Raw genomic sequence first — 15,765 nt, 5'->3', positions numbered from 1 at the left:
AAAAGGGTAAAATATAAAGGTAACAAAAAGGATAAAAAAAGGGTGAACCTTCCCTCATGCACTTATTACGGTCATCATAGCAAGCTCAACTTACCTTCAAGATTACGCTTACAGTGTGGCGAAAAACTCGATCTCTCACCTGGTTGACGTACTTGGCTCCGAAGTTCATGAAGCTGTCCCCGATGCTGGCGCACAGCTTCCGCGTGGGCAGCGCGCAGAAAGTGCGCACCAGCGGCATGGGGAAGAATGTACTCGGCAGCACTCCGAACATCAGCTTGTCGTAGGCGGCACTCTGCAAATAGGCGCCTGTCTCGTGATTCTTGTCTTCGAGCGATAGCGCCGTACTTCGTGCCATTTACCCCACCTCCGATACACCTTAGCATTCGCGAAGAACACACTATCATTCAAATTGCGCAATTTTGCATTACGATCGACCTAACACGAGTGGTATAGTGCTGGTGTGCTACGAAGTGGATACTTTTTTGAAAAGAACTCAAGGCTCCCTTCCCGGTGCTCAGTGATGAAGAAGTGCAAGTACGCGGCTTTGTTTATGCACTGTAGAACACTGCTGTACGCTGGTGCCAAAACAGGGGCCCGCAGCTCCGTCAAGCTGTCCTTGAGATGGCTTTTTTCTGCCGCGTCATTGTGTATTCTGTACATGATGCCAATAAAGTTCATTGTTCATTTTTCACATTTCCTCCACTTCCTACGTACCTGCCGTACCCCTCCCATGCGCATTGACTGGCCTTGATCAAATAACGGTTCACAACAACCGCCACAAGTATTTTCTGCCCTGTTCGAGGCACCCTGTACACCCCCTGATACTGTGGTGCGAACTCACCCCGGGTCTCCCTCCGAATCCCATTTCTTTATATACGACCAGCGAGGTGCTCGCCTGACAAGCACGGACCATGTGACCCAGCAAGACCTGGTGAAGAAGGCCCTGGGCAACTATATTGAACGAAGGTATAGCCCTCCACTGGGCACGTGCCCCCCACCCTCAACACTACCGCTTAGAGATCATCTAATACAGTGGTACCCAATCATGACTGCCCCGGGGACCCTTTTTGGTCTTGCGAAAGTGCTGGGGAACCCCACAATGGAGCATATGTTGATCGGTGTCATAATATTAAACATCTGTACTTCAATCTATATGTCTTCTAAGCACCTATATACAGCCTTTTGTGGGCCAGTTTTTTTTCTTCTCATAGCTGTCGTGTTGTGCAAAAATCAGGTGTTAAAATATGCAGTACGCGGAGAACCTAAACGTACAAGTTATGCGGCAAAGTTCCCTTTTTGCACTGCAAGAACACGAGTGGTATAGTGCTGTTGTGCTACGAAGTGGATTACTTTTTCAAAGGAGCTCACGCCTCCCTTCCGGACCGGTGCTCAGGGCTGAAGAAGTAGTCTTTGTCAAAATTTTGTGGGCCATGGCGACCGTGGCGGGAGCCGGAACTCGGCCAAGCAGGGGCACTCCGCTTGCCGCTGTCGGTTGGTTGCGCGGCTAAGGAGAGCGAGGGGAACTTTTGTTCTTGCTTTTGGAGTGTGTCCGGGGTTACAAGTGCTGCGCAAAGTGTTTGCTCTGAAGCGAAGTGCGCCTGCTATATGAAACCGGTCGCGCTGCACTTATCGCGCCAGCCATAGTATCAACCATGCCCTGTTAGTGCTGATCCTGTCCTTCCTTGTATGTCGTCGTCTTTGTGCGCTGCTAACCCCTTTGCGATGCTACACCAACTAGCCCACCAAGCCAACTTCGGGAGATTCTAACATGAAGAAGAGCAGCGCTGCCATAGAGGAAAGGGTAGAGGGGTATAAGCGTGTTAAAGTGGGGCGTTGCCCCGGTCAAACGATGCAGACGGTGATGACACAAGCGACAGGGCAGCTGGCCTTGTCCAGTAAATCCCGAAACCTTGTGGCGATTGCCGGGGAACTTAACCATGCCCACAAGATGGAGAAGGAAAACTTGGCCAGGAGATAGCGAAGGGGATGAACGACCTGCGGGCGACGGCCCCAAATGTGCTCATTGCAGTCTGCACCGTGCCGGAGGTGACAAAACAGGTCGTGCACACCGAACGGGCAGTGCTCGCTGCTAACAGCGAGATCAATAGGCGCGGCAGGAAACTTGGGCATAAAGTGATAGCCGGGTACTGGGAAGCATTGGAAATAGGCAAGCTTTTCGGTGGGATGGAATTTACTTCAGCCCCGGGCTAGGAAACCAGGTGGGGAGCGCCTAGGTCTGAGAGCAGTAGCTCTTCAGGGGGCCCTGCGCAGCTAAGGAAGGCAAACTAGGAGACAAAGGGGAAGCGGGGGAAGTATGCACACTCAACGCTGAGAGGCAGCCAGCCTAGCGGTAACCGAACAACTTATAGACATAGCTGAGAACATAGGCAGAGGGGATTTTAGTGGAAACAATAGAGCGTACAATGTTTCCAGACACAAAATTACACCCCGTAAACGGAAAGCGAAAGATAAAAAGAAATGCGATAAATAATAAATCAACTGCATAAATATTCAGGGAGGCAGGCAGCCTGATAAGTGGTTAGAAATTCAAAACCAACTTGAACGGGAAGAAATAAATGTGTACGCTTTAGCTGAGACTCACTGACGAGACCTAGAAGCCCCACTTGTCATAGAAACTTATCTCTGCAAATGATGCAACAGGATCACAGGAATGAAAAGTGGGGGAAGCGTTGGCATCCTTATTAAACGAGGGGCCGACTGCCAGAGAGCGCATGAAAGCTCTAAACAGCATGTATGAGGCAACATAGCGGAGAAAAATACATGGTTAGGAGTTATGTATCTGTGGGCCGGAAGCAGAACTAGGGAGGAAATTGGGAGAATGTAAAACTGTTTGAGAAGAGATATAAACGAATATAAATATTCGGGTGAAATAATCTTATTTGGTGATATGAATGCCCGCATAGAATGTTTGGATGGATACACAGATCACAACGGTGATAGATTTGTCAGGAAAACCGGCTTGCAATAGTAAACACACAAAACATGTGTGACGGAGAAGTAACGTGGGAAAGCGGTAACCGACAGTCCAGCATAGACTAGTCTCCGGTCTAGTCTAGTCCAGTCTAGTCTCAGAAACAGTACTCGAATGGTTGCGGGAAATGAGGATAGATAAAAACCGAACAGACAGCTTAGGAAGCGACCACAAGCGGATTACCTTGTACTTTGGAGGCGCAACCCGGACAAATTTAGAAATCGGTGCAACCGGAGGAATTAATTTGAACAACGAACAGTGAAAGATTATCGCTGGTATACTGGAAGACGAAATCAATAAGTACCAAGACAAACATTGGGAGTACGACGAAATGATCACGTTCATTCATCTTGTACTTAATCAACGCCATCATTTCGTCGTACTCACAATCTTTGCCTGGGTACTTATTGATTTGATGGAAAGGGAAGAAAAAGCCGAGAAGCTGAAGGAATAAAGAAATAAAAGAGGCTACTGACCAGCGAAAAAAGGCGTCGAGAGAACATAGAGAGGCAAAAAGAACTGGTATGGAACCAAAGGTAGTGAAGAAAAATGGGATATATACGGGGAAAAAAACTAGAAGTGCTGAAAATAATGCAAGCAAAGATCAAGCAGAAAAGTGAACAACGGATGGAATGAATGAATGAAACAAATCTTTATTAAAACAACAGGTGCAGTTGTTAGGGCACCCGCCCGGTGGAGGGGATCCCTAGTCCGGGATCCCCTGGCTGCGGCTGGCTGCGCGGGCCCTTTGCACCAGGTCAAGCTGGAACGTAGGGTCCTTGCTGGTCAACCGCGCCGTCCACTGTTGTATAGAGGAGTTGGGGATTGGGTGCAGGTCCGGTGTTTTTTGGCACTCCCACACCTGATGGTATAGGGTACCGGGCGCTGGGCAGTAGTGGCAGGTGGCTGGATAATCTGTCGGATAAATGGCATGAAGAAGGGTACGGTGTGGATACGTGTTAGTTTGAAGTCGTCTGAACGTTGTTGCTTCATCCCTTGTGAGTTGGTGGTGTGGAATGGGGAAAATTTGCCGTTTGAGTCGGTAGTCCGCCAATATATCTGTGTAGCGCAAGAGAGGTTGCGGATTAGGTGGATGAGGTGGTGACTGCCCCGTGAGAGAAATGGCCCGGTGTATGTAATCGCGGGCAGCGGCGTGAGCCGCCTCATTCCCCTCAAGGGATTCGTGTCCTGGCACCCAAACTATATAAACTTCGGGAATGCCCTGTCTAGTTAAAAGAAGACGAAGTGTGTTGCGCATTAAAATCTCCTGTTATTACCAAAGCATGACCCCTAGTGCGCTGTTTAACCGTTTTGAAGAGGCGGTCAATCTCCCCTAGGCCGGCCGTCGGAGGGCCATAGATATTTAGAAGGAAAAGGCTATTCTGATTTTTCTTTGGTGGGAGAAGCTCGATAAAAGTGTAGTCAATAGATGTGGGCAGGGAGTGTACTTGCGCTGCTGTACTCGTCTGTACGAGTATCGCTGTCCTCTTCTGTTGGTCCGTGGTGTAAGTTGTGTAGCCTCGGAGATGCACTTTGTCCGTGTCTGTTTTTTGTAGCGCAATGGCGATGGGTGAGTGTTGAGACGCGTAGAAAGACAAAGATGCTTGTTTGCTGCGAAACGAACGACAGTTCCACTGCCAAATAACTGTTGGTGGGTTCACACGACACTTAGGGACCACCATTATGGCAGGTTTACCATTCGTCCTCTGAAGCCATGGCACTGGTCGATTGGCTGGGCGGGTCGTTGGTAGGGTTGTCGTTCGGAGCAGTGGTCGAGTTTCCGAGGCTTTGGTGTTTATTCTTTTTGCGGGTCTTCCTTTTCACCGACTCTGCAGCCTCTTGTCGTTGCTCCAATGCTGTGATACGGCGTTCCATAGTTTCACTCAGGGATCTGATTAGATGTTCAATACGGACGAGGTCAGGTATCTCAGGGGCCTGGAAAGTTGGCTGCACTGTGTTGGAGGGCGTCACTATTTCTGGGGCTTGCTGTGCAGGAGGCGCCTGAAGCGCTGTGAGGCGGGCTAGTAACTCCTCGATGCGACGCTCTAGGTTTTCGGTGCGAGCCGCCTGCATTTCAAGTTGCTTTCTGAGTTGTGCGTTTTCCTGTTGTAGCTGTTGCATGCGAGGGTCATCAGTCGGTGCGGATGAATGGAAGAAATGCGGAAGAAGGACAAAAGCGCATTCAAGAAGTTTTGGGACCATGTAAAATTACTAAGCTCAAGAAACGATATCAATCAAAAATTTTTGATTGCTGAGGAGGGGACACATCTAGAAGGAAAGCAGGCGTTGGCGCATATTCATGAAGTGATTAGTGAGGAGTTAAGAGAAACAGATGTCGGTAAGCCTGCACGGATAGAAGAAGATGGAGAAGGTTTTTATGTTTTCACACATTTTCATATGTACAAGTGTTCTGAGTAGCATCTGGATCTGTAGCCTCAAGGCTAGGTTTGGATTCATACAAAAAAAATCACTTTTTTTTCATCAAGTCAAGAACCATGCGACCAATACAAGGAACATTTCAGGGGTCCCATATGTGTAACAAGAAAAGTGTATCGATTCAACAATACGAAAATAAAGGCAATATTTGAGCAAGAATAAAGGTACAAACATTTGGGAACTATACAAAGCATCACGAGAAAATACGTATTATATGCTGCAGGGCAAGTTTTAACTGGGTGAACTATATGTGTCACACATTATGTAGGTTTTTATTGACTGTTCGCTTTGTGTTATACATTTTATTGTTGGTGGTACGCTATTCTATATTTTAGTGCCAATGAAAGGAAGGCTTCAACACCCGTATACATTAGACCCGTATACATCTGAACAGTTCGTTTGTGCCAACCAGGCATCATCATCCCGTTGTCAAGTAGTCTCAGGTGTGCCCCAGGGTACGGTCCTCGGTCCCCTACTGTTCTTAATTTATATAAACGACCTGCCTAATACTGTATCGTCAAGTGTCTGTTTATTCGCAGATGACTGCGTCACTTATCGCCCTATTAATGACCCTAATGACTCCTGCATTCTCCAAAACGATCTATTAACAATTGAAACATGGTGCAGAAATTGTCTAATGACTCTAAACATTAACTAAACGTCTGCCGTTTCTTTTCATCGTATGAAACATTACCCGGCTCCAACATACTTTATATTCGCCTCTAAGTTATCCCCCGTGCACTCCTGTAGGTATTTAGGTATAAACATAACTCCCGATCTTAATTGGACACCCCACATAATAAATATCTGTAACGAAGCAAATAAAGTTCTTGGCTACCTCAGACGAAACTTACGCCTTTCCCCTCTTCCTGTAAAATGTTTAGGCTACCTAACATTAGTACGCCCGCAACTCGAATACGCTTGCGCCGGCTGGGACCCGCACCAATCTAATCTATCTAAAATGTTGGAATCTATTCAGAATAGGGCAGCAAGGTTTATTTACTCTGATTATTCACACCACTCAAGTGTCACTAATCTGAAAAGCCAAGCCCAACTTGAGAATCTAGAATTGCGACACAAGGCCGCTAGACTAACCATTTTTCACAAATTATTTCATTCATCGTCTGCCGCATCCAGTATCATGCCCGCACATTGAATCTCTTCTCGTACTAGCCACCGCAACACTGTTTATCCTGCGCATGCCCGCACAACTGCCCACCTTCGCTCGTTTTTTGTTCAAACAGCAAAGGATTGGAATGATCTTCCACCCGACGTCGTGCCCCACTCCAGCCCGGTTCTGTTCAAAACCCACACGGAAAGAAATTTGTACCACAGCCCACCCCTCATGTAAACCCCGTACTGGGGCATTTGAGGTATAATAAATAAATAAATATCTTCGGTAGGTTCAAGTTATTATTGTTAGCATGCCCACTTTTTCTACTAGGAAAGCTTAAAATAGATTAGTGGTACGGAGACTAACCATCTTGACCACTTATGACCTTCTTGACCAGTATTGCTGTTTTTGTAATCTCGAGCTTGATTGAAGTGCACGATGTTCAGCTCTTTAAAAATTGGCGTAAATTTTGTATTTATCAGTGCTCACGCTAGTAGGCACACGGCCCACTTTTGTAAATTATTGATAGGTGTGCAGTACGATGTTTCTGGGACCCCCCATGGTTCTACGCAGTAGGTTAAGTGATATTGAAACCTACTGAAGTAAATTTCGCGCAGTTCTGTCTCGTTGAAGTGTTTGCGAGCTTGGATCAGGGTAAATCATCAAAAAGATAACATTTTTCGAACAGTTTTTATGTGCTCTGCCCTGCATTGATGTGTCCAGTGTTACACCTAAGCATATATATATATATATATATATATATATATATATATATATATATATATACAGACAGATGGTCAGCAGTCTACAACGCCAAAGGAGGCATAGGGGTGTGGTTACGCTCTTTTCTTTTTCACTACGGTTAATGAAGTAAACATTTTTTAATATACAGAAGAAAGAAAGAAAGAAAAACACGCGCCCAGAGTAGGGAGCGAACCCACGCCTTTCGATTACATGTCGAATGCCTTACCAATTCGGCTATCTGGGCGACTGTGTTCTCCTTCACTTTCTGGGCTATTTATAATTACTAGAAGTGTATCTGATGCTTGAGGGTGGTAGCCAGCGCCACTCTGACTATACGGGGAGAAGGGGACCTTCTTTTCAACCCCCGGGGCGTGACTCGAACGTCAACAGCCTGTCATGAGCGGGTAACTGGCGGGAAGCCCTCTTATCGAAAGGCGTGGGTTCGGTCCCCACTCTGGGCGCGTTTTTCTTTCTTTCTTTCTTCTGTATATTAAAAAATGTTTACTTCATTAGCCGTAGTGAAAAAGAAAAGAGCCTAACCACACCCCTATGCCTCCTTTGGCGTTGTAGACTGCTGACCTATCTTTCTGTATTTCCTCAACGAGCCCCTCATTCCCTTACTATATTATTCTGCGAAAGCCTAGCGAGGGTCTCGGTTCTGGCAGCCTTGATGCCTAGGTAGCATAAGAGGGCTTCCCGCCAGTTACCCGCTCATGACAGGCTGTAGACGTTCGAGTCACGCCCCGGGGGTTGAAAAGAAGGTCCCCTTCTCCCCGTGTAGTCAGAGTGGCGCTGGCTACCACCCTCAAGCGTCAGATACACTTCTAGTAATTATCAATAGTCCACAAAGTGAAGGAGAACACAGTCGCCCAGATAGCCGAATTGGTAAGGCATTCGACATGTAATCGAAAGGCGTGGGTTCGGTCCCCACTCTGGGCGCGTGTTTTTCTTTCTTTCTTTCTTCTGTATATTAAAAAAATGTTTACTTCATTACCGTAGTGAAAAAAAAGAGCCTAACCACACCCCTATGCCTCCTTTGGCGTTGTAGACTGCTGACCTATCTTTCTGTATTTCCTCAACGAGCCCCTCATTTCCTTACTATATTATTCTGCGGAAGCCTAGCGAGGGTCTCGGCTCTGGCAGCCTTGATGCCTAGGTAGCATAAGAGGGCTTCCCGCCAGTTACCCGCTCATGACAGGCTGTAGACGTTCGAGTCACGCCCCGGGGGTTGAAAAGAAGGTCCCCTTTTCCCCGTGTAGTCCGAGTGGCGCTGGCTACCACCCTCAAGCGTCAGATACACTTCTAGTAATTATAAATAGCCCAGAAAGTGAAGGAGAACACAGTCGCCCAGATAGCCGAATTGGTAAGGCATTCGACATGTAATCGAAAGGCGTGGGTTCGGTCCCCACTCTGGGCGCGTGTTTTTCTTTCTTTCTTTCTTCTGTATATTAAAAAATGTTTACTTCATTAACCGTAGTGAAAAAGAAAAGAGCCTAACCACACCCCTATGCCTCCTTTGGCGTTGTAGACTGCTGACCTATCTTTCTGTATTTCCTCAACGAGCCCCTCATTTCCTTACTATATTATTCTGCGAAAGCCTAGCGAGGGTCTCGGTTCTGGCAGCCTTGATGCCTAGGTAGCATAAGAGGGCTTCCCGCCAGTTGCCCGCTCATGACAGGCTGTAGACGTTCAGGTCACGCCCCGGGGGTTGAAAATAAGGTCCCCTTCTCCCCGTGTAGTCAGAGTGGCGCTGGCTACCACCCTCAAGCGTCAGATACACTTCTAGTAATTATAAATAGCCCAGAAAGTGAAGGAGAACACAGTCGCCCAGATAGCCGAATTGGTAAGGCATTCGACATGTAATCGAAAGGCGTGGGTTCGGTCCCCACTCTGGGCGCGTGTTGTTCTTTCGTTGTTTCTTCTGTATATTAAAAAAATGTTTACTTCATTAACCGTAGTGAAAAAGAAAAGAGCCTAACCACACCCCTATGCCTCCTTTGGCGTTGTAGACGGCTGACCTATCTTTCTGTATTTCTTCAACGAGCCCCTCATTTCTTTACTATATATATATATATATATATATATATATATATATATATATATATATATATATATATATATATATATATATATATATATATATTGTAAGGCGCGCACCAGTAGTCTTGGGGAACGTCTTTATTAGGCGAGCCTTGTCCTACGTGACAGGGAGCGAGCCCCAGAGAACAACCAAGACGGGCGTTGATGATGATAGACAACTGATGACGATGATGAAGCATGATTGCATGTGGAAGACAGGCCTCCGGTGTACGAGTCCACTGGCGCATACCCTTCTGCTAGTACTTCGCACATACCGTTTGTGTACAACTACCGGGGGATTGTCCGGACGCACATTCCTCTGGTGTCGGGGCACTAACCAGCGCTTACAATATATATATATGAAGACTGGACCACCAGTCGAAACGTTAGTAAACATGTTTGTTTTTGTTTTTTGAGACTTGCGTCGGACTCTACTTTTTGATATATATATATATATATATATATATATATATATATACATATATATATATATATATATATATATATATATATATATATATATATATATATATATATATATATATATATATATATATATATATATATATATATATATATATATATATACGTGGCAAATCGCTTTGCCATCCACTTTAAGGCTGCATACGTGGGATAAGTGCTTTTAACGTGAGAAAGAATAAGAAATTTGGTCTTTTATTATTTAGTACTTATTTGTTTTGTGTTGAACCATCTTAATGTTCTCGCCAGTTCTTCATTTGCCAGAGATTCGCTTCCGCCACAGAGTTATCGCCGATTAGTAGTGCTGTGCCATCAGCATACAGTATTGCTTTCGCTTAGGTAAGGGAAGTAACGTAGTCATTTAGAAATAAACGAATTAAAATAGGATCCAGAACCGAGCCTTGTGGGACTCCCGTCTTAACGTCTTCAGTGTTGTTCAGCCACACAGAAGGCTGCGGAAAGGGAAGTAAGTCTGAGCCACCTTTATTGGGAAAACAGCAGAGCAAAAGGTTCCCCCCCAAACAGCAGTGGGCCCGGATGGAATACCAATGCAGCTGATAAACCTTCTTGGACCTAAAACTAAGACATCGTTTATGAGGGCAATAGATAATGTGATACAAGCCAAACAAATACCGGAGGATTGGCTAGAAAGATGGATGAATTTAATACACAAAGAAGATGCAACAAAGCCAGTATTGATTCATACCGACCACTCAAAGTAACGTAGGCGGTGTATAGATTCCTAATGCAGCCGATAAAATCAGAAAATGAAGCATGTATGGAAGAAAATGTAATCCTTGGGGAACAGTAGAATGAATTTACACAAGACAGGTGATTGGATGACAATTTGTTCCTAATAACACAGTGCATAGAAATTGCGAAAGCGCAGAATAGACCATAATAGATTAAAGGGGCCTATGACATTAAGGGGCATATGACAGCGTAAACAGAGAACGTATGGGGAGAATGCTGAAACTCCAGTGATTTGATGACGAGTTAATACAGTTCCATATAGCAATTTATAAAGATAATAGAGTGAACCTGACCTGCGAAGGGCAGAATGAGCACAGCAGGTCAACCCCTATCGGGGACTGAAACAGGGATGCCCTTTGAGCCCAATACTGTCTATGCTGTACATGGCAGGGGTAGAAACGAAACTAGAAGAAAGTCAATTAGGATTGAACCTAACGCATATGTTGCAAGCAAAGTGGTGAAACATCGTATTCCGCGAGTGTTATACGCAGACGACATTGTTCTTTTAGCTGATAACCAGACCGATATGCAACGGCTCATAAATATTAGTGGCCAGGAAGCCACCAACCTCGGGTTAAATTTTAGCGTGAAAAAATCGGGAATATTGGTTTTCAATGACACTACCACTGACGCAGTGTCTATCCAGCATGTCGAATTACGTAGAGTCAAGGAATATAAATTCTTGCGAGTAGAGATAAACGAATGGGATCACTGGTTAAGAACACATGAGGAGTAACTGAATGGTAAGGGAAAGCGAAACGCAGCTATAATGAAGCATAGAGCCCTGTGGGGCTATAACAAATATGAAGTAGTGAGAGGAATGTGGAAAGGAGTAATGGTCCCGGGTGTCACATTTCCGAATACAATACTCTGCTTAAATTGAGATGCTCTAGCAGGCCTTGAAGTGAACCAGAGAACGGTACGCCGTTTGGCTTTAGGCGCGCATTGAAAAACAACTAACGAAGCAGTGCAGAGAGATATAGGCTGGTCGTCGTTTGTAGTTAGAGAAGCGCAGAGTGAAATATGTTTTGAGAGGAGGCTGAGAGCAATGGATCAACGTGAGTGGAAAGCTATAATTGTTAGGTACCTATACATGAAAAGCGCAGACACGGAGTGCCTATGGAAGACTATAAGGCTAACGATGAAATACGGAAAGAACAGTGGAAAATCAGAGACAGCCAAGGTAACCAAAAAAGAGGCAAGTTAGATTCAAACGAATAAATGGACAGAGAAAATGGAAGCTAAAACGTCGTTAGAGATGTACAGGGCTGCGAAATTACACATCAGAAAGGAAAATTTCTACGATCATTCTGAGGGCAGTGCTTGGCTTTTTGAGGCTATATCAGGTTGCTTGCGAACTAAGAGCTTTGTGGGGGAGTATTCACAAAATGATGGGGTATTGGTCGTCTGCGGAAAAGCAGCAGAAACTATGCGGCACATAGTGTTAGAATGTGAGGGTATCGATCCAAATCTACATGAGAGAAATATTCGGCTTCCAGAAGCCCTAGGATTTAGGGTTGCATAGAGGCAGTTAACTTCAAGGCTGTCGAGACGACTAAAAGAAGATTAGAATGCTGGTGGACGAAAAGCAGAAAGAGCGTATTATTTCCAACGACAGCTACCGCCTGTAACAGAAAAAATAAGTATTTTGTGCGTTATACGTTTTTGTGCGTGCCCCAAGAGCAGTGCTAGTATTAAACGAAAAGTGTAAAACATAAGTATATTAGTTTCTTTTTAGTTTTGGGGGGGACAAGGTAACGCGTCATCATCCCCCCCCCCACCTACAAAGGGGATACCACTATCAATCATCGATCATCATCAGGAAGTTCTGAAAAAATTCAGAAAAGAATGGCGGGGGAAACGTTTCGAAGGAGGCTTCGCGGACCCTCATTTGAGAACCACTGATCTAATGAAAGTTTCTTTGATCAATGAAATCTTGGAGCGACAGTACGCAGTAATCTCACGTGTCGTCTTTTTTGTTAAGCATGGCAAAACGCCGCAAATTAAAATTACACCATCCCCTTCAAAAAAACGTATATACATCTTTATGGGCACCTACTACCTCCACTTCAGAACCTGATAGTCCGATTTGGCCCCTCTTTAAAAATGGGAAAATTGTTTTTCTCCCATGCCCAGATACCGTCAACGAGAACAAACGATGGATATTCCGGCGTTTGACGTACGGCGATGGACAAACTCCCGGTGAATCGGGAGAAAGTTCCTCTTACAATAGATTACTGGTAACTGCAACCGGAAATGGTTCTTGCAAAATCGGTGCATGCGTAAACAGAAATTCTTGAAAAAGAGGTACGCTCTGTTCTGCCAGTCATAATTTTGCACTTTTCTCCTGGTTCCAATACTGACCACTGATCTGAAGCCTCGAACATTAATTTGTTCCCGATGGCGGGCACGGCACCGCAAGGGTCGCCGCCTGACTCGCTACAAATCGCTCTCGGGTCACAGCTCAGAGTCCAGCCCGGAATTGCAATTCCGCTGCCAGCTCCTGGAAGGCTTCATGCCACCCCAGTGGCTGTGCCCACCGACTTGATGCGAACTTCTGGAGACTCAGCGGGACCTCCATTCGCGACGACGCAAGCTTCTGGGCTACTAGCTTCGACGTCTCACGCACACTCTTGCACGACCAGCTCTGCCAATGTGCAAGCTACGCCAGACCGTGAGAACATGCTCTCTGACATAGCAAGTATGTGTTCTACAGTTATCTACAATCATGAGGAGCTCAAGACGTGTGTCCAAAACGATGGCTTTGAACTCGTACTTCCTTCAAAGCGCCGTCGTACCACAAAGCGCTGGCACCTCGCTTTTGACAGGCAACCGCAAGTAAGCGCCCCAAAGCGCAACCTAACAATCACTGTTGATCCCGTGGATGCAAAGAACGTCGTCACCCGTTTTAACCCGCTAACACTCAAAGACGCCTTTGAGAAAGTTCTTCCTGACAGTGTTGTTCAAGTTAGACTAAATCACCGCCTTAACCTCCTGGTTTTGGACACACGCAATGCTGCCGCTACAGAATGCTTCTTAAAAGTCTCCACTGTTGGTGGCATTGCTGTCAGGGCTTATGAGCCTCACCCCAAGAACTGTGGAGTTGCGGTGATCAAGGACATTCCTGTAGACCTGTCAAATTTTGAAATCCTTGAAGCACTGTGGCAGAGGGTCCCCGTTACGTCAGCTCGGCGGTTACGAGAACAATCTGAAATTGTGCGGATTGCGTTCTTCACAGAGACCACTCGGAACATGTAATCTGTATACGAGTGCCACGAGACTTCACGACAGTGCACCAAGTGTCAGCGTTACGATCATGTGGCTAGTGTCTGCAGGCTTTCGCAGCAATGTCCTCGTAGCGTGGGTGGGCGGTGATAACGAGCGTCCTGCCTGCGTCTCTGAGAACCTCCGTTGCCCGAATTGTGGACGGACGCAAGAATCGACATATTCTCATTCCTCTGTGCGGCAAAAGGAAGAGCCATCTACAAGTTGAAAACCTCAGACAATATGGACTACATGGCGGCAAAAACCGCATTGCAGAAGCCACGTGATTCGCTCCGCAAGGGTGCGTCAGTTTCTGCAAGAAAGGCAAGCAAGCACACTAGGGAGAACGCCATGCCTCCAAAGCTAGATGTTAAAAATTTCCCTCCACTTTCACCGCCTCCAAGTGAGCAAAGTATTCCAGCACAAAATATTCCTTATGCCTGTATGGCACCAAGCGTCCAATAAACTTTGTTTCCAACTACTGAAATAGAAGTTATATCCGTGTTCTCAGGAGAATCGAGTAAATCTAAGTAAAAAGATGGTTTTCAAATTCAACCGTTTAAATTTGTAATGGACTTATTGGCCCCGATACTGACATAGCCTATATTTACAACCTCTGTTTAAGTACCGGTGTCTTCCCAAAACAAATGCAAATTGAAACGGTTGTTGCCATACATAAAAGTGGTTCTGTTTCTGACTTTTCCAATTACAGACCGGTATCTATCTTACCAGTACTATCTAAAGCCCAAGAAAAAATCATTCATTGAGGATTGACCAACTTTTATGCGAGCATTCCGTTCTTTCCGATTTTCAGTATGGATTTAGAAAACAGCGATTCACTTAAATGGCATAACTAAGCAAAAAGAGATTATAATCGACGCTTTTGAAGAAAATCTCATTGTGCTAACAATATATGTTGACCTATCTAAGGCATTTGACTTTATCAACCACTCTCTACTATTTCAAAAACTCAGTCATTATGGCATTAGGAGAATTTGTCTTGCTTTAGTGCAGTCATACCTGAAGTACCGTAAGCAAATGGTGTGTTTTACTTAAAGGGACACTGAAGTGATATGTAAACATTGCGGGATTACTAGCGCAAATTGTAGTCCGGAGTCCCCAGGCCATGTTTCGACCACTCTAGGCGCGTTTACGCGATTTTATTTAGTAGAAAAACTAATTCAAAAACGCTGTCCTCCTCTCTTTACGCTCGCCCATTTTCTGTGGCGTTTTCGTGTGACGTCAGGAGGGGATGAGCTGGCAATTGGCTGCGCCACGGCTGCGCTACTGCACGGCTCCCCGGCCTTCAGACAGAGTCAGTCGGCCCAGCGTTTCGTCCGCCGGCCGTCGGCGGGTCGTCGCAATCAAGGAGGTTAAAAAAAATTGCTTGGTCGCAATTCGTTCGCTTAGTTGAAACGAAGCCAGGACACGTTTGTGAATGTAAGAATGTGTCTTTCTTTACTTGGTTTCTTTGTACACTGTATCTAGCTCCAAGTCAAGGTCGCTTCACACAAGCGCTGCACATGCGACGCTTCGCTGACTGGTACGCCAGTAGGAAAATATAAGGCCTCTTGAAGGCGGGAGAAGAGTCAGCGAAGTCAATATAGGTACTAAGCAAATAAAATCCACTGATATTTTTACCGTACAGCGTACAACTAGGGCGCGGGAAGCACGTATTTGCGCTGGGCGAACAAGCACAGCGGTCAGCAGCACGACTACGCATCTGCGAACGCTTTTCCGTCTACGAAATGCAATTGCTAGACGTGAGCTACTGTGGAAACTCGGGCGACGCTTACTGCACGATCGCAGTACAACAAATAGTCACCTAAGCGGCTTGAAATGCCAAAACTAAATAAAAGTGTAAACCGGTTGTACAATATATACCCTATATTAGTAAGGCATT

The 15,765-nt window shown here is 45.6% G+C and overlaps 1 protein-coding gene across 1 annotated transcript in view; it reads right to left on the bottom strand.

Moving 5' to 3' along the window:
* The window catches only part of LOC144143301 (lipase member K-like), a 71,534-nt gene that overhangs the window by 16,859 nt on the left and 38,910 nt on the right, over positions 1–15,765 (bottom strand). The window contains exon 5 of the mRNA XM_077675074.1: positions 140–292. Within this exon, the coding sequence (XP_077531200.1) occupies positions 140–292 (153 nt within the window). The remainder of the gene's footprint in view (positions 1–139; positions 293–15,765) is intronic.

The sequence above is a fragment of the Haemaphysalis longicornis genome, unplaced genomic scaffold, assembly GCF_048455015.1.
Source record: "Haemaphysalis longicornis isolate Haplotype H1 unplaced genomic scaffold, Haemaphysalis longicornis Haplotype H1 scaffold_6, whole genome shotgun sequence".
In the NCBI taxonomy this organism is placed as follows: domain Eukaryota; kingdom Metazoa; phylum Arthropoda; class Arachnida; order Ixodida; family Ixodidae; genus Haemaphysalis; species Haemaphysalis longicornis.
This window is presented reverse-complemented; position numbering and strand designations above follow the sequence as displayed.